Genomic DNA, 18,851 nt, shown 5'->3' with positions numbered 1-18,851 from the left:
TTGTATAGAATCAATTGATTATTACTGTTCATTCATTTGAAAATGAGAAGCTTAGCCTATTTCTTCCCCACTGTTATTCACGACCACTCCCAAAGACATGTGTCTGTCTGTCAGGTAAAAGAACGCCATGGAGGGGGATCCTGCTCTTTGGTCCTCCTGGTACAGGAAAGTCCTATCTGGCTAAAGCTGTGGCCACAGAGGCCAACAACTCCACCTTTTTCTCTATCTCCTCCTCTGACCTGGTGTCCAAGTGGCTGGGAGAGAGTGAAAAGTGAGATTTTACCCTTAATCCAGGGAAACATTAGTGATTATTTGTAGATATAAATCCAATGATGCTGTTTTAATGGTTGTAAATTAGGCCTAGATTAAGCCTAGTCCTAGACTAAAAAGCAAACTCGATAGAGATTCTATTCTCTGTTGGGGAAAAACATTTTTAGTCCTGGATTTAAGTTTAATCTGTGTGCGGGACACCAGCTCCATGTGTCTATTGGGGAAAATAATATGATCAGCTTTATGTTTCTTTGAGCCTCCTTTCTCCTCTCCAGGTTAGTAAAGAACTTGTTCAGTCTTGCACGGGAGCACAAACCCTCCATCATCTTCATAGATGAGATAGACTCACTGTGCGGCTCCAGGAGTGAGAACGAGAGTGAGGCAGCTCGCCGCATCAAGACAGAGTTTCTGGTTCAGATGCAGGGTGAGAGAACAATTTACTTACATACATACATACACAGTGCCTTCAGAAAGTATTCAGACCCCTTGACTTTTTCCACAGTTTGTTATGTTACACCCTTTTATTCTAAAATTGATTAAATGTTTTTTCCCCTCAATCTACACACAATGCTCCATAATGTTAAAGCAAAAACATGTTTTTATTTTAAAAAAGGAAAAAAGGAAATGTCACATTTACATAAGTATTCAGACCCTTTAACTCAGTACTTTGTTTATGCACCTTTGGCAGCAATTACAGCATCGAGTCTTCTTTGGTATGACGCTATAAGCTTGGCACACCTGTATTTGGGGAGTTTCTCCCATTCTTCTCTGCAGATCCTCTCAACCTCTGTCAGGTTGGATGGATAGCATTGCTGCACAGCTATTTTCAGGTCTCTCCAGAGATGTTCGGGTTCAAGTCTGGGCTCTGGCTGGGCTACTTGAGGACATTCAGAGATTTGTCCTGAAGCCACTCCTGCTTTGTCTTGATTGTGTGCTTATGGTTGTTGTCCTATTGGAAGGTGAGCCTTCACCCCAAATCAAATTTTATTAGTCACATGCGCCGAATACAACAGGAGTAGACGTTAGTGAAATGCTTACTTACGAGCCCCTCACCAACAATGCAGTTAAAAAAAGAATAAGAAATAAAAGTAACAAGTAATTAAAGCGCAGCAGTAAAATAACAATTGTGAGACTATATACAGGGGGGTACAAGTACAGAGCCAATGTGTGGGGGCACCGGTTAGTCGAGGTAATATGTACATGATTAAAGTGACTATGCATAGATGATAACAACAGAGTAGCAGCGGTGTAAATGAGGGGAGAGGGGGCAATGCAAATAGTCTGGGTAATCATTTGATTAGATGTTCAGGAGTCTTATGGCTTGGGGGTAGAAGCTGTTAAGAAGCCTCTTGGACCTAGACTTGGCTCTCCGGTACCACTTGCCGTGCGGTAGCAGAGAACAGTGTGACTAGGGTGACTGGAGTTTTTGACAATTTTTAGGTCCTTCCTCTGACACCACCTGGTATAGAGGTCCTGGATGGCAGGAAGCTTGATGGTGCAGCTGTAGAACCTTATGAGGATCTGAGGACCCATGCAAAATCTTTTCAGTCTCCTGAGGGGGAATAGGTTCTGATGTGCCCTCTTCACAACTGTCTTGGTGTGCTTGGACCATGTTAGTTTGTTGGTGATGTGGACACCAAGGAACTTGAAGCTCTCAACCTGCTCCACTGCAGCCCCGTCAATGAGAGTGGGGGTGTGCTCGGTCCTCTTTTTCCTGTAGTCCACAATCATCTCCTTTTGTCTTGATCACATTGATGGAGAGGTTGTTGTCCTGGCACCACACGGCCAGGTCTCTGACCTACTGACCTAGGCTGTCTTGTAGGTGATCAGGCCTACCACTGTTGGCAAACTTATTGACGGTGTTGGAGTTGTGCCTGGCCGTACTGTCATGCGTGAACAGGGAGTACAGGAGGGGACTAAGCATGCACCCCTGAGGGGTCCCTGTGTTGAGGATCAGTGTGGTGGATGTGTTGTTACCCTTACCACCTGGAGGTGGCCTGTCAGAAAGTCCAGGATCCAGTTGCGGAGGGAGGTGTTTAGTCCCAGGGTCCTTAGCTTATTGATGAGATTTGAGGGCACTATGGTGTTGAACGCTGAGCTGTAGTCAATGAATAGCATTCTCACAGGTGTTCCTTTTGTCCAGGTGGGAAAGGTCAGTGTGGAGTGCAATAGAAATTGCATGATCTGTTAGGGCGGTATGCAAATTGGAGTGGGTCTAGGGTTTCTGGGATAATGGTGTTGATGTGAGCCATGACCAGCTTTTCAAAGCACTTCATGGCTACAGACCTGAGTGCTACTGGTCAGTAGTCATTTAGGCAGGTTACCTTAGTGTTCTTGGCCACAGGGACTATGGTGGTCTGCTTGAAACATGTTGGTATTACAGACTCGGACAGGGAGATGTTGAAAATGTCAGTGTAGACACTTGCCAGTTGGTCAGCGCATGCTCGCAGTACACGTCCTGGTAATCCATCTGGCCCTGCGGCCTTGTGAATGTTGACCTGTTTAAAGGTCTTACTCGCATCGGCTGTGGAGAGCATGATCACAGTCTTCCGGAACAGCTGGTGTACTCATGCATGTTTCAGTGTTATTTGCCTCGACACGAGCATAGAAGTAGTTGAGCTAGTCTGGTAGAATCGTGTCCCTGGGAAGCTCTCGGCTGTGCTTCCCTTTGTAGTCTGTAATGGTTTGCAAGCCCTGCCTCATCCCACGAGCGTCAGTGCCGGTGTAGTACGATTCGATCTTAGTCCTGTATTGGCGCTTTGCCTGTTTGATGATTCGTCGGAGGGCATAGCAGGATTTCTTATAAGCTTCTGGGTTAGAGTCCGCTCCTTGAAAGCGGCTGCTCTGTACTTTAGCTCAGTGAGGATGTTGCTTGTAATCCATGGCTTCTGGTTGGGGTATGTACGTACTGTCACTGTGGGGACGACGTCATCGATGCACTTATTGATGAAGCCAATGACTGATGTGGTGTACTCCTTGATGCCATTGGGGGAATCCCATAACATATTCCTGTCTGTGCTAGCAAAACAGCCCTGTAGCTTAGCATCTGCTTCATCTGAACACTTTTTTATTGATCGAGTCGCTGCTGCTTCCTGGCCCTTCTCCCCCAGTCTGAGGTACTTAGTGTTCTGGAGCAGGTTTTCATCAAGGATCTCTCTGTACTTTGCTCCGTTCATCTTTCCCTCAATCCTGACTACTCTTCCAGTCCCTGCCGCTGAAAAACATCCCCACAGCATGATGTGCCACCACCATGCTTCATCGTAGGGATGGTGCCAAGCTTCCTCCAGACGTGATGCTTGGCCTTCAGGCCAAAGAGTTTGATCTTGGTTGCATCAGACCAGAGAATCTTGTTTCTCATGGTCTATGTCTTTAGGTGATTTTTGGCAAACTCCAAGTGGACTGTCATGCCTTTTACTGAGGAGTGGCTTCCGTCTGGCCGCTATACCATAATGTTCTGATTGGTGATGTGCTGCAGAGATGGTTGTCCTTCTGGAAGTTTCTCCCATCTCCACAAAGAAACTCTGGAGCTCTGTCAGTGAACATGGGGTTCTTGGTGACCTCCCTGATAAAGGCCCCCCAATTTCTCAGATTGGCCGGGCGGCCAGCTAGGAAGAGTTTTGGTACCAAACTTTCAAAATCATGTCCAATAAATTGAATTTACCACAGGTAGACTCCAATTAAGTTGAAGGAACATCTCAAGGATGATTAATGGAAACAGGATGCATCTGTGCTCAATTTCCAGTGTCATAGCAAAGGATCTGAATACTTATGTAATTAAGGTAATTGTTTATTTTAAACATTTCCTTACATTTCTAAACCTGTTTTCGCTTCGCCATTATGGGGTATTGTGTGTAGATTGCTAAAGATTTTTAAAAAAAAATTTTAATCAATTTTTGGAGTAAGGCAGTAATGTCACAATGTGGAAAAAGTCAAGGTGTCTGAATAATTTCCGAAGGCATTGTGCACACACACACAACCAGTGAAAAGTGGAATGGCACATAATGGAATCGTTTTAGTAACCAAAAAAAGTGTTTAAACAAAAAATTATATTTTTGATTCTTCAAAGTAGCCACCCCTTGCCTTGATGACAGCTTTGTGCACTCTTGGCATTCTCTCAACCAGCTTTGTGAGGAATGCTTTTCCAACAGTCTTGAAGGAGTTCCCACATATGCTGAGCACTTGTTGGCTGCTTTTCCTTCACTCTGCAGTCCAACTCATCCTAAACCATCTCAATTTGGTTGAGGTCGGGTGATTGTGGAGGCCAGGTCATCTGATGCAGCACTCCACCACTCTCCTTCTTGGTCAAATAGCCCTTACACAGCCTGGAGGTGTATTGGGTCATTGTCCTGTTGAAAAACAAATGAGCACAAACCAGATGGAATGACATATCGCTGCAGAATGCTGTGGTAGCCATGCTGGTCAAGTGTGCCTTAAATTCTAAATAAATCACAGACGTTGTCACCACCATCACACCTCCTCATCCATGCTTCACGGTGGGAACCACACATGTGGAGATCATCCTTTCACCTATTCTGCGTCTCACTAAGACATGGCGGTTGGAACCTAAAATCTCAAATTTGAACTCATCAGACCAAAGGACAGATTTCCACCGGTCTAATGTCCATTGCTTGTGTGTCTTGGCCCAAGCAAGTCTCTTATTGTCCTTTTTTGTAGTGGTTTCTTTGCAGCAATTTGACCATGAAGGCCTGACTCATGCAGTCTCCTCTGAACTGTTGATGTGTCTTTTACTTGAATTCTGAAGTATTTATTTGGGCTGTAATTTCTGAGGCTGGTAACTCTAATGAACTTATCCTCTGCAGCAGAGGTAACTCTGGGTCTTCCTTTCCTGTGGAGAGACAGTTTCATCACAGCGCTTGATGGGTTTTGCGACTGCACTTGAAGAAACTTTCATAGTTCTTAATTTTCCGTATTGACTGACCTTTATGTGTTAAAGTATTGATGGCCTGTCATTTCTCTTTGCTTATTTGAGCTATTCTTGCCATAGAATGGACTTGGTCTTTTACCAAATAGGGCTATCTTCTGTATACCACCCCTACCTTGTCACAACACAACTGATTGGGTTAAACACATTAAGAAGGAAAGAAATTTCACAAATTAACTTTTAAGAAGGCACACCTGTTAATTGAAATGCATTCCATGTGACTATCTCATGAAGCTTGTTGAGAGAATGCCAAGAGTGTGCAAAGCTGTCAAGGCAAAGGGTGGCTACTTTGAGATCTCAAATTGGGTTACTACATGATTCAATGTGTTTATTTAATCGTTTTGATGTCTTCACTATTATTCTGCTATGTAGAAAATAGTAAAATCAAGAAAAACCCTTGAATGAGTAGGTGTACCCAAACTTGTGTGTGTATGTAGATTATAGTGGACTGTATTGGGGTGTTGGTCATATTAAGTTAAACTGGTTTTGAAATGTTAATAAGATATTCTTCCTCAGGAGTGGGGAATGACAACGATGGGGTACTGGTATTAGGGGCCACCAACATCCCTTGGACATTGGACTCTGCCATCAGAAGACGGTAATGACACATTCTTACACTGGCTTAGCCTACCTTCCCAACTGTGTACCAAATAACTTGTCCTTTATGGTTATTGACTGTGACACAACAGCCTTACAAATGTATGGTAAGATGTACCACCCTGCTTTAACTCGTTTGGGTAATAATAATGTGAAATCTCTGAAGTTAGAATACTGTGACTCAGCAGCACTGCTTCTTATCTTTGTGTTGCTGCTCAGATCTACCCTGTATGGAATGTAAATGTATTCTTCTTTCTGTAGAGTATGTGATTTCCTTGTGATTTTATATATTTTTCCACACCTATGAGGTTTGAATAATATTGTGAACATTATGATAAGGACCTTTTAGTGTAAGAGCTGTTTGAAAAGACTGCCTGAAATGTCAGCCTGTTTTGGTTGGATGGAGTTTTGGCCTGCCTGGTGACATCACCAGCCGGTAAATCGTTGATAGACCAATACAATAAAAGGAGATACAAACTACCCACCAATAACGGCTAGTTTTCAGTTTTCCACCTCCCCACTAGGGTTGTTGACCACATTACCGGCAGTCATGACCGCAGTAAAATTCTATGCGACATTTGAGTCATGGTAATCTCCTTTTATGCACTCTGGAGATAGTACCCAACTCGCTAATGATCATCAGATTGCTAATGGCCTAGTACTCAGGGCTCTATTGTCCCTCTAACCACTCTGACATCAATGCAAATGAAATCGAAAATCACATCAAACACTTGTATGTGCTTTTAAAACTCACCTTGCTGTGATTGATAATTTGAAGAAAAGTTCAACAACGGGTTGAAACGAAGTGGAGAATATGGTTGTTGTGGATGTTGTTTCAAAGCCTAACGCAACGAAATGGACAGTGCTTTCTAAGGTGATGATTAATTCAAAACACCCATATGCATGTTATCTTAAATCTGCATTTTTTTAAAGCTATCTTTCATGCATAATTGGTCTAGCCTAAATTAAACAAATTCAGAGTTAGCCAACAATTATAATGTATTTGATGTTGATCGGTCGGAACTAGAAGCACAATCATTTCACTATACTCTCATTAACATCTGCTAGCCATGTGTATGTGCCCAATAAAATAGGTATTTTTTATAATAGCCTGACACATGACCTTTTTAGCTAGAGAATTTCTCGCCGCCATGCATTTCCATCTCCTCTCCTTCATTCCGTTCTCCAGCGCGCAGAGGGAGGAGCTGTCAACAGTTTAATGAAACATGTTTCTATTGATGTTCCTGAACAGATTTCACTTGGTTTCCTAAATTAAACACTGGGTAGCTGCAGGAACAGAGTTGGAGAGCTCATGGCATACAGAGTTTGGGTGGAATATCACCTGTACCACTGTGAAATAACCGGAGTAGCCTACCCAACATGAGTGAAACGAACCAGTGGGAATGTGGCCTCCATCCGCTATTCAAGTGCATTTAGGTTACATGTCTTTTTTTTCTCTTGCCCTCTTCCTGCCCATTTGATCATTCTAAATCTAAACTCATTTAACATATTGGTAAAGACAAGATTCAATTGAGAATAGTCTGATGGGTGAAAGTATGATCACTTGATGAGAGAACAGCATGTGCAGCCTGAGGCAAGGAACAGAGAGAGCTTCAGCTTTTTTTGCTACTTTCTCATATCCTCAATAGCCTATAGTCTCATCATGCAGCCCAAATATATTGATTCCGAAGGAATTCTATGGTTTGATAACTGAAGTTGTCAAATAACTGTAAATCTAGCGTATAGGACCTATTTCAAATGTTCACTTTTACGCTCAACCTAGCCACTTCATATGCACACTCTCGCTCTGGAATCAGAAAAATATCCTTTCTATTTTATTCAGCTAAGTTCTGTTATATTCTTCTCACAGAGTACTGCCTGAGGAAGACTAGTAGTCAAAACGCATTGCAGTTGTGCGTCCTGATGCACTATGCTGGCTGTTCCCATATGCATTATTTTGTAAATATATTCTGTTAGTAGTTGAGTCAAGTTTATTGCAATGTACTGGCCACCTACTCCTTTCCTTTGGATTCTTCTTACTATGAAATCCTATAATATAAAATAATGGCACTGGACTTATAAGCACATCCTGTCTGCTAAATGAACAAGCCTATGGCATGGCGCATAGCCAACTCATATTCTGTTCTTCTGAAATCCATTTTCTTCATATCATAATGTTTCTTTAGACCTACCTAAAGTAATGGATTTATTGTGATGGTGTATATTTAACTGATTTATTATACTTTTTGAAATGTAGACGATACCAAGGGCGCACATCAGCAGCTTGTATGTGTGGAGGCCCGGAGATGCTAAACGTGTTTGTTAATTAATGGTCAATTGTCGTGTGACCGGCAGTCTTTTTCATGGCAATAACTGACTGACAAAATGTCATAACCACCAACTGCCCTTCTCTCCACTCAGACCACTCCCAGACAGTCCTAGCAAAATTCTTGCTTGAGAAATTGCTTTTTGCTAATAAGCCATTTTTGTTTATTTTTGACCAATCACAGTAAGGTACTTAGTTGTTACCCAGAAATGATTTGATATTGAGAAAACTGCATTGGAACTTTTATCTCAGGTTTGAGAAGAGGATCTACATCCCCCTGCCAGAGGAACACGCCCGCACCTTCATGTTCAAGCTCCACCTAGGCACCACCCCCACCAGCCTCAACGACTCTGACTTTGTCACCCTGGGAAAGAAGACAGATGGGTACTCGGGGGCCGACATCAGCGTCATCGTCAGAGATGCGCTTATGCAGCCCGTCAGGAAAGTTCAGTCAGCCACTCACTTCAAACGGGTACGTCGCCATATTGACGACCAGTTAACAACGTCTGTGTATTCTTCAGTGTTAATCTTTATATCAAGCTATGCCATTGTTCTATTGAGTTTTGTTATTTTTAACACAATAAATTGTGTTTGTTATTGAAGGTACGAGGGCCATTGAGAGACAACCCCAAAATCCTGGTAGATGACTTTTTGACCCCGTGCTCCCCGGGAGACCCGAACGGCGTCGAGATGACATGGATGGAGGTCCCTGGGGAAAAGCTGTGTGAGCCAGTCGTTTGTATGGTGAGTGTGCAAAATTATCTGTTTCTCTTTCTCAATGGTAATGTTTTTGGGAAAACAAGACTGTTGAATAACCCTTGATCATGTCTCTCTTTATTCTTTGTAGTCTGACATGCTGAGGTCCCTGTCCAGCACGAAGCCAACTGTCAACGATCATGATTTGGACAAACTGAGAAAATTCACAGATGACTTTGGACAGGAGGGCTAAACGTGGCTTCTTTTTTTTTTTTTACCAAAACAAATATTATGATTGTATCAAAGTGTTCATTCTCCCCTTCATGCTCTGTTGGCTCATCAGAAGTGTGCCACATGACTGCTCTACTCATAGAATTACTAGAACCGATATCCCCATTTAAGTCAATTTCTATGGCTCTACTGAGCTTGACTATTGACCACATAAGGGGTTAAACAAAGGTGGATATTTTCTTAGATGCCCCCCATGTTCAAACAATTACAGATCACTTCACTGCTGCAAGATGTCTGAGGTAGACCTGATTTGTGGATGGAACGCAGCATGGAAATTAAGAACCTTGGTGTTACATAGGCATATGTTCTGTGGAATCTCTTTAGCAGCATCTTGGCCCGAATCCTAACTTGAGAACAATGCTCAACTCAAACATTTGCATATGTCATGCTTTGAAGTCAATGGGAGTTTGATTCAAGTTACCGATACAAGCTTGTTAACCAAATTAAGATGCTGCTTATTGTGCAGAGTGCTTATCTAACTTCCCCAATAAATATCTAAGCTCAGTTTTCAAGTACCACTTGCCATCAATCAAATTGCACCTCACTTGTCATTGTAAGCACCCATATACTCTACTTATTTTTGTACACAAGAGAGAACTCATTTTATAGTAGATACTTTATGGAGATGTATGGCTCTTTGGTCTGGAGAGAATGAAACTTACAATGCATGCCATTTGTACTTTCAAAGGCCTTTGTAGTCTCAAGGTGATGTAAAAGACATGGGTTTGGGTAGCTGAAGCACTGCAAATGTATGTCATTCTACATGCACAAGATATTTGTGGGGCTTCGGCTAGGGTTAAAAGAACTACCGACAACAATCGGGGTGGAAACTACTTTGGGACATAGTGTGTATATGTACTTTTTATTTTCTCAAGAAGGCCACTCTGTGGTTTGTTCATTGTCATTCTGATTAAACTGTCAGGATCACCAAAAGTACTGGACCAGACACCTTATAGACTAGGATTCAGTACTTTTCCCCCTGACCATCCACACCATCCACATTTCCCTGTTACATATTGCTTATCTTCCCAACATGAACTACTGAAAAGTGATGCCTTATGGAGATCCAGTCACACTGTCTAACAGTGCTGAAGAAACAATGGGGCTGATACTTTTGTGAATGGAATTGTAGAGGTAACCTGAAATTGACATTTTAGGCACATAACAGCGTCATGTCCTTTTTTGTTATGGCATTGGTGGAATGCAGCTCGCTTGAACTTACAGTACTACATTTTAAGACGTGGCAATGCGCACCATGTGCCTTCTGAAACAAGTTTAGGTAGTAAGAACATATACATTGTTATTTTGTTTGGTTCATTTAAAAATGTGGAAGTTGATATCCAGAGGCACAGCTATATTGTGTTTTGTCATCGTTGTATTGAAATGTAATATATTTGCACATTTCATGTAAACTCTTATCTTATAGAGATTGTATTCCGAAGACAAATCTTTCAAAGTGTTGGACATCTTGTGTTATCTTTTTAACTCACTATAAAAGTGTAGAGAATGATATAGTATATATCAGTGAGTGGAAAAGTCAATGTATATGGTTTTCTTTCCCATGCATATGTAAATAAAAGTAATATTGAGAACTTGACTTTTTAATTAACAAAGTATTGTCTCGTGGTCCAGGTTGAGGATTCAAATGAATCTTTACAAATGCCAATATCCGTCACTGTAAATAAGACTGTGTTCTTAACTGACTTGTCTAGTTAAATAAACAAATATATCTCATTTGACAGATCAAGATCTGGCGATGGAGATAGTTATGTCGGTAGAATAAAATGGGTGCACCAACAATAAGGAAGTACACCATTGCATTTTGGGAAGTGTTGTCCTTAATATGAGCAAACCTCGGTTAGGTGGCAGTTTGCTTCGTGGCGTAAAAACTACAAATACCTAGAACGGTGGTCAAATTGTCGCATCCGTTCAAAGTGCACAATACGACTTGTTTTGGTTCATATTGCAGCTAGGCAGGAAAATATCGTAGATCCAAGGTCCACCACGGCATTTTCTCTTGGAAGTAAACCCGCTGACACGCTGCCAAATATACTGCTAGAAAACTCCTCTGTGTTTAATCGCCACCCCTTTTGACAAGGGCAAGCCCCCGCGATTCGCTCCTACTGAGTCTAGAAGCTAACCGAACTGCCAGCTTCACCCATGTCCTCTGAGGAAGAATTGAGTTCAACGATCACGGATTGGCTTTTCTTCAGTTCCTGGTGGCTCCTTTTGCCTTTCATTATGCTTCTAGTCGTTGTTGCATTCGTCGTTGCCTTCGTGTTGCTGTTATACATGATATCCCCTTTGATTAGCCCCAAACCTCTCAAATTAAATGGGGCCCACGTCGTGGTAAGTGCTCATTGTCCTAACTAGACAACGGTATCATATTCAGACGTGCTAGTTAGAAACAATGTACTATGTTAGCTACGTTGCATTGCATAACCATTGCACCGTAGATTTTATAGGGTGGTGAAGGTGTTTCGTAAGTAAAGGCGCTTGCACGCAGCAGATCATCTACAAGTACAACACGCCCACAATTAATTAACAGCTTGTAACAGAGTTGACAATGTGTTGCAAGCTTAAAGTGAAAACTCTAGTATGGCAATAAGTCAATGACACTCAATTTCATAGAAATGACTACACATTTTAGCAGAAACACATATACTAACTTGGAAAAAAAGCTACATTCTAATGACCTACTGCATTTACTGTAAGTTGGACTTTGACCGTAGGGGACCATCCCTTGTATTTAACTTTTTAAAGGGAATGACCCTCCTCTCTCACCTACCACCACCTTTCAACCCACAGGTCACTGGAGGTTCCAGTGGAATAGGGAAAAGCATCGCTATGGAGTGCTACAGACAAGGAGCCTTCATCACACTAGTGGCAAGAGACGAGGTGAGTAGAAATCCACTTCAAATCAACATCCTTGCAGGGCTCTACAGTGCAACCATTTTACTTGTATATGCGGCTAAATATTTTGCTGTGACCTGGAACTTTTATTTAGGAACACTAGTGCGTCTACAAAATGTGCTCCAAAATGTCTTTGTGTGCGTCTACATTTCCCAATTTAGGCGCACACATGCTTCTTATAATTATATACACTACCGTTAAAAAGTTTGGGGTCACTTAGAAATGTCCTTGTTTTTGAAAGAAAAGCAAAAAAAATGTGTCCATTTAAAATAACATGAAATTTATCAGAAATACAGTGTAGAAATTGTTAATGTTATACATGACTATTGTAGCTGGAAACGGTATAATTTTTATGGAATATCTACATAGGCGTATAGAGGCCCTTTATCAGCAACCATCACGCCTGTGTTCCAATGGCACGTTGTGTCAGCTAATCCAAGTTTATAATTTTAAAAGGCTAATTGAACATTAGAAAACCCTTTTGCAATTATGTTAGCAGAGCTGAAAACTGTTGTTCTGATTAAAGAAGCAATACAACTGGCCTTCTTTAGACTAGTTGAGTATCTGGAGCATCAGCATTTGTGAGTTTGATTACAGGCTCAAAATGTCCAGAAACAAATAACTTTCTTCTGAAACTCATCAGCCTATTCTTGTTCTGAGAAATGAAGGCTAATCCATGTGAGAAATTATGAAGAAACTGAAAATCTCATACAACGCTATGTAGCACTCCCTTCACAGAACTGTGCAAACTGTCTCTAACCAGAGTAGAAAGAGGAGTGGGAGGCCCCGGTGCACAACTGAGCAAGAGGACAAGTACATTAAGAGTGTCTAGTTTGAGAAACAGACACCTCACAAGTCCTCAACTGGCAGCTCATTAAATAGTACCCGCAAAACACCAGTCTCAACATCAAGAGTGAAGAGGCGACTCTGAGATACTGGCCTTCTAGGCAGAGTTCCTCTGCCCAGTGTCTGTGTTATTTTGCACATCTTAATATTTTATTTTTATTGGCCAGTCTGAGATATGGCTTTATCTTTGCAACTCTGCCTAGAAGGCCAGCATCCCGAGTCGCATCTTCACTGTTGACGTTGAGACTGGTGTTTTGCGGGTACTATTTAATGAAGCTGCCAGTTTATGACTTGTGAGGCGTCTGTTGGAACACAGGAGGGATGGTGGCTGATAATGGGCCTATGTAGATATTCCATTTAAAAAACTACCGTTTCCAGCTACAATATTCATTTACAACATTAACAATATCTACACTGTATTTCTGATCAATTTGATGTTATTTTAATGGACAAAAAAATATATTTTCTGTCAAAAACAAGGAAATTTGGAAGTGATCCCAAACTTTTGAAGTGTATTGTGTATATATTTTTTTGACTCAGTCAGCACATTTATCAATCATTCTTTAATTTCCTTTAGAGTAAATTGGTTCAAGCGAAAAAAGAAGTGGAGAAATGTGCCATTAATGACAAGCAGGTATGTATATCGTTGCTACAGTACATGTTTTGGGACAACGTGGAAGAAAGACAATGTTTTTGTTGTTCTTGCTTTTTGGGGGGGGTGCAAGTAAATCATTGAATGTTGACCTGGATGATTATCATTAGCAACTCACTTGACTGCTGACTGTTTTGGTATTTGTATTCCTCTTCCACTCAGGTGGTGCTCTGCATATCAGTTGACGTATCCAAGGACTACAGACAGGTGGAAAGTGTGATTAAGCAGGTAAATCACAAGTGATAGGGGCCTTTTCCATCATATCAATTCCTAACTTTTATAATAATTCTCTGCAAGTAAACAATATCAATATAATTTCATCCATCTAGTGCCAAGAAAAGCTTGGTCCGGTGGACATGTTGGTGAACTGTGCTGGGACGTCCTTCTCTGGGAAGTTTGAGGAGGTGGAGGTGGAGCGCTTCAGAGTAAGTACTGTAACTAATGAGGGGAATAGACCGACAGGTCTGGAAGGGAGAACGCAGAAACCCAACTCCTTAGTGTGTGCCTCAGAAAACCTTGATGTTGTGCCAAAATGAACATAATTTGAAACTAACTCTGAATAGGCAATGAGACAAGATGTTTCCCAGATTGAAGATTCAAAGGGTTTGATGTCTGTCCAAGGTGGAACCAAGGGTTCAGTTTTCAGTTTAGAGGCAGCTAGTGAGCCAGAAGGTTAGATTCGGTTGCAGTCTAGGACTGCTGCAGATTTAATTGCAGTGGAAGAATGAGAGGGAGGTTTAATTCCAGGCTGAAGAGGTGGCAGGTTTCTTCACTCTCTGACAGTGAAGGGGTGGTACCAATACCGCAATAATGACCCAGGGAAATTAGGTTGTGTGTACACATTGCGAGTGTGTGTGCATGAAGGGATTATTCTGATACTAAGATAATAATCATGACCAATGGAAAATGTGATTGTGTGTGTGTTCCCCACATCCTAATGTATTTAATGTACTTAATTAGATTTCCTGGAGGGAGCTAGGCTGTGCTGGTGCTGCTAGCTAGTTCCTTCTCATCCTGGCATTCCAATGCTGGTCACATGCCTCGTTAAGGGTCTGAAGTCATTAGACCTCACCCCATAGAAACGCTATTACCATGGAAACTGCTCAGAAATATAACAATTACCATGTTAGGAGGCTGTTTTTTCTCAAGTGAATACTCTTTGATAGTATGTATATTATTCAGTCTATGAGTAGTAATATACCTTTTTTTATTAATAATAATACATTCATTACTTTTTGTGATCCTTCCCTTGTCTATAACAGAGTATGATGGAGGTGAACTACCTGGGCAGTGTGTATCCCACACGGGCTGTAATCACCACAATGAAGGAGCGTAGGATGGGACGCATACTGTTTATCTCCTCTCAGGCTGGCCAGATCGGCCTGTTCGGCTACACAGCCTACTCTCCATCCAAATTTGCCCTGCGTGGGCTGGCTGAGTCCCTGCAGATGGAGGTGAGTAGTATCCAATTGTTCCTTTTCCTGCCCACATTGGGGGCCAATATCCAAATGTTATGTTGAGAATTTGACCTAAGTCTTTTTAAGGCTGAGAGCACTCTTTCCTCTACTCGTCCTTGCAGATGAAGCCATATAACATTTATGTAACGGTGGCCTACCCCCCTGACACTGACACTCCAGGACTAGCAGAGGAGAATAGGACAAAGGTGAGTCTCCTCATGAAAAGGGGAAAGTGTAAACTCTCTCATATTTTATATTTTATTCTAACGCCTCAAGTTATATTTTGTCTCTTTGTCCTTCCATAGCCTTTAGAGACTAGGCTGATCTCTGAGACATCTGGGGTGACTCAGCCGGAGCAGGTGGCTAAGATCGTTGTCAAGGATGCAGTGGTAAGACATTGCATTCTCAGCAAATGTCCCTATGAAATTCACCAAGCCTCAGGCCTACATAAAAACCTTCATCAATAAATAACTTCTAGTCAGAAACCCAGAGAAATGTGCTCTCTAAAAGTGTGATAGAGCAGTTTTTCTGACGGTCATGTCTTTGTGCCCCCCACAGCAGGGGAACTTTAACAGCTCTGTGGGGCCTGACGGCTACATGCTCTCAGCTCTCACCTGTGGAATGTCACCTGTCACCTCCATCACAGAGGGCCTCCAGCAGGTAACTACACGACAGGACAGGAACAGCACTGTCACTGTCTCACTACAACACACCCCAAATATTACTATTTTCATAAACATGTATTAACTGAATCTTAACTATCAACTTACCAAAGCCATTTTGTATCTATTACACATCTATTGTAACCATAGAGATAGAAATATGACAATTCTATGGTTATAACATAATAATAGATTGTCCCAAAACTGTCTTACTGTCTAGAGCCCAAATTGTTAATGTGGCCTCTGATCTCTGTGCAGATTGTAACCATGGGGCTGTTCCGGACCATTGCTCTGTTCTACCTGGGGAGTTTCGACAGCATTGTGCGTCGCTGTATGATCCAGAGGGAGCAGGCCAAAGCAGCGGACAAGAGGGAGTAACAACAACCCCCCCCCCCCCCCCCATCCTCCACTATTATTGCCACTGGAGAACTCACCCCAGCCAGCCCTCATCTCCTCTCCCCTCCCCTCCCCTCCATTCCTTAGAGGGCACAACCCTGGACAGGCTAAATGGCCAGATATCTTGTGCGCCAGTGATAATACCGAAGTAAAGAAAATGGCAGGTGTCCTGTTACTTATTATTAACACATACAATTCTTGGCAGTTATTTTGTTTGTCCACCTTTTTTCATCATTCCAGTGATATTGTTTACTCAAGTGCTACAAACGTTTTAATTGTATACCTGCTTTTATTGTTAAGGCTGCTTTACACAAGGGTCTATGAGGGCAGACTAAACACTACTAGCTTGCTGTTAAAGTAGGCCTTGTCAACACCTGAAACTTTAGCCTACTTTTGGGCCACCCTATCCTCCTATTTTTTTCCATGCAGAGAGGAAAGTAAGGGATTGCCAGTCTGACTGGTTATGTCAGCATGTTGACCTGCAATCCCAAGAATCAGAAGAAACAAGAGCACTAACAAACCATGTGTCATACAGACCATTCTGAGTAAGCTATCTTTATCACGTCAAACTACTGTTATTTTCACCAAATGTGTTCCTCCTTCCTTCCCAAGCTTTGCAGGCAAAGCTTCTCTTTATTTACTCTGTGTCACCCAGTGCCCTTCCATGTGCTGTTTATGTAGTGGCGTATTGGCCCGTGCTGTGGATGCATTAACGGAGCTTAGATGTGATTTAACAGTGATGAGAGAAGGCAAAGCAAAAATTAAAATTTACTTCCTGGAAATGATCACCGAAGGCATTTTTAGGTAAAATGATTGTATGTGCAAGTACGAGAGAATGTGTGTGCTGTGTAGGAGCCGTGTGAAGAAGCCGAAGGGAAAGATTTTAATTCAGTGTTACAATGTGTTTAAATGACTGTACATTGACCAAACCTACTCCAGGGAGAGAGAGAAGCCATTGGACACTGGTGGTGGCTGGGGAAAAAAGAAAAACCTCTATTCCTCTTATTTGCATTCCACTTTCACATTTTACTTGTGTTTCTTACCTGAGGTAGAAGCGGTATGTAAAAGGTAGGCATAGGACAGTCGTGCGATGTAGTATGAGAACAAATCCGCTAACATCTGATACCAGCCTCATTCACTCTTTCCTGTCTTCCTATGATGTCTTATCAGTTGTTGATCTCTATGTATGTGTGATCTGTGCACATATTTTGCCACGTAGCATCCAAGTGGGCTCTGTGATTAAAGTGATGGGGTAGTGTCTGGACAAGGCATGGGGTGTGACTCGCAGGTTCCAGCAAAGACCCTTCAGGCCTGGAGAGGGCACTAGAGCTCTATTTTATATAGAGGCCAAGAGATTAAGAGGGACTGGCAAACTCTGTCTGTGCAGAGCAACATAAAGGAGCTATGTGTGCTATTGTATTGTCTAATTTTACATTTCATTCAGTCACCGTGGACACTATCCTATACTCTCTTAACTGTGTAATTTGTCTCAGTAAGTATTCACAGTTCCTTCCTGAAGTCCTCTAACTCCAAGCCTTTTAAACATCCCGTACATCCCAGTACCTTTTTACCTTCTCAATATTCTGCTTAATGGGGAGAGAAAAGATCAAATGTGAACTCATGCAAGTCTTCCTTCCATCCATCAACTGTGGGGAGAATGTACTGACCTTTAATGCAAACCATAGGCTACGAATCAGAAAGTATACTTTTTTAAATCCACCAATATTTGAATGCCAAAATGTATTAAGAGACCATTTCTGTAAATGCAATGCAACTACTTGTGATTTATTTTGTTTGATGTTGCTGGTCTGTACTGTCCTATAAACCGTTTGTAGTTCAGCCAAGCACTACAACTGTGGGGACCCATTCCAAGCCTTAAGAGAGAACTACGAATGATGTTAATGATAAAATAATAGAATTTATTCACAGAAAATAATGTGGCTTAAGCCGCTTGTGGTTTACCAGTTAATTCGATTTTTCTGCGAAAATGCCAACTCTTTTGGTGTGTTTTTGTTCGTCAATTTCAGATTAGTTTTTGTTCAAAAAGGCCTTACTTAAACCCAAAATAAGAACGTGAGAATGGATGATTCAACTCGGAGGTTCTCATTTAACATTGGTTCAAGGCACATTGTCACTGTCCCGCGCTTAGTGTGTCGATACCTGTCATTTCCTCATCTGTACATTGTTAGCTCTGACTCTCTGTCATCTTTAGGTAGCAACACATATATGTTGATGTTTATAGACATTTGATATATGTAGCTCATGGGAAAAGCTATTTTGTTTGAACACATTTTAAGCTTTGCAAATCAAGCCTATGCTTACAATATGTTAAAACACTACAACCAAGTTGTACCATTGTTAAAATGCTCAGTCACGCTCTAGTTTTCCCATTCATTGATGTTGTCCAGAGATATTTAAAAGAAGATTATAAAATGTTTAAGTACAGTGCTACTGAATATCATTCCTATCTTATTGGTTGTTTTGTTTTGGCCAAATGTGTACGAATTTCACCTTGTGTGCCATTGAAAAGAAAAATGTAAGGAGTAGAACAATGTTGCTTTGTCTTATTTTCTTACATGATAAAACTAAATAAATAACCTTGGAAAATGACATTTCCTCTGCTAAATGCCCTCTATGTTTTTGTCTGCTCTCAGTACTGTTGACTCAGGCCTTTTAAAACACAACTATGGTTAGTCTATTTTAAATAACTTTTATGTGATTCTGTATAACCTATACTGTACGTGTAGCTGTGTTTGCTGGATTCTGAACTGACTCCTGTCTATTCAGAAGCTGAGTGGAGTGG

General features: G+C 41.6%; 2 protein-coding genes across 4 annotated transcripts in view; both read left to right on the top strand.

Moving 5' to 3' along the window:
• Nucleotides 1-9,626, top strand: part of LOC139387352 (vacuolar protein sorting-associated protein 4B-like) — a 35,102-nt gene extending 25,476 nt beyond the window's left edge. For all 3 annotated transcript variants that reach the window (XM_071133482.1, XM_071133483.1, XM_071133484.1), the window contains 6 exons: nt 115-271; nt 546-694; nt 5,729-5,810; nt 8,388-8,607; nt 8,739-8,879; nt 8,983-9,626. In XM_071133482.1, the coding sequence (XP_070989583.1) occupies nt 115-271; nt 546-694; nt 5,729-5,810; nt 8,388-8,607; nt 8,739-8,879; nt 8,983-9,084 (851 nt within the window). In that variant the 3' untranslated portion in view covers nt 9,085-9,626. The remainder of the gene's footprint in view (nt 1-114; nt 272-545; nt 695-5,728; nt 5,811-8,387; nt 8,608-8,738; nt 8,880-8,982) is intronic.
• Nucleotides 9,627-11,035: 1,409 nt separating this feature from the next.
• Nucleotides 11,036-18,683, top strand: LOC139387351 (3-ketodihydrosphingosine reductase). The gene is made up of 10 exons (XM_071133481.1): nt 11,036-11,471; nt 11,931-12,020; nt 13,459-13,515; nt 13,696-13,761; nt 13,863-13,958; nt 14,796-14,987; nt 15,113-15,196; nt 15,296-15,379; nt 15,549-15,650; nt 15,911-18,683. The coding sequence occupies exons 1-10, from the start codon at nt 11,283-11,285 to the stop codon at nt 16,028-16,030; spliced, it is 1,080 nt and encodes a 359-aa protein (XP_070989582.1). The 5' UTR covers nt 11,036-11,282; the 3' UTR covers nt 16,031-18,683.
• Nucleotides 18,684-18,851: the final 168 nt, after the last annotated feature.

This window comes from Oncorhynchus clarkii, chromosome 28 (genome assembly GCF_045791955.1).
Source record: "Oncorhynchus clarkii lewisi isolate Uvic-CL-2024 chromosome 28, UVic_Ocla_1.0, whole genome shotgun sequence".
Taxonomy (NCBI): Eukaryota; Metazoa; Chordata; class Actinopteri; order Salmoniformes; family Salmonidae; genus Oncorhynchus; species Oncorhynchus clarkii.
The sequence above is the reverse complement of the archived record's forward strand: the minus strand, read 5'-3'. Positions and strand labels throughout refer to the sequence as shown.

Coding starts and splice junctions, on each gene's coding strand:
- LOC139387351 (XM_071133481.1), top strand. CDS start 11,283: ATGTCCTCTGAGGAAGAATTGAGTTCAACGATCACGGATTGGCTTTTC. Junction 12,021..13,458: donor CACTAGTGGCAAGAGACGAG/GTGAGTAGAAAT, acceptor AATTTCCTTTAG/AGTAAATTGGTTCAAGCGAA. Junction 15,651..15,910: donor TCACAGAGGGCCTCCAGCAG/GTAACTACACGA, acceptor ATCTCTGTGCAG/ATTGTAACCATGGGGCTGTT.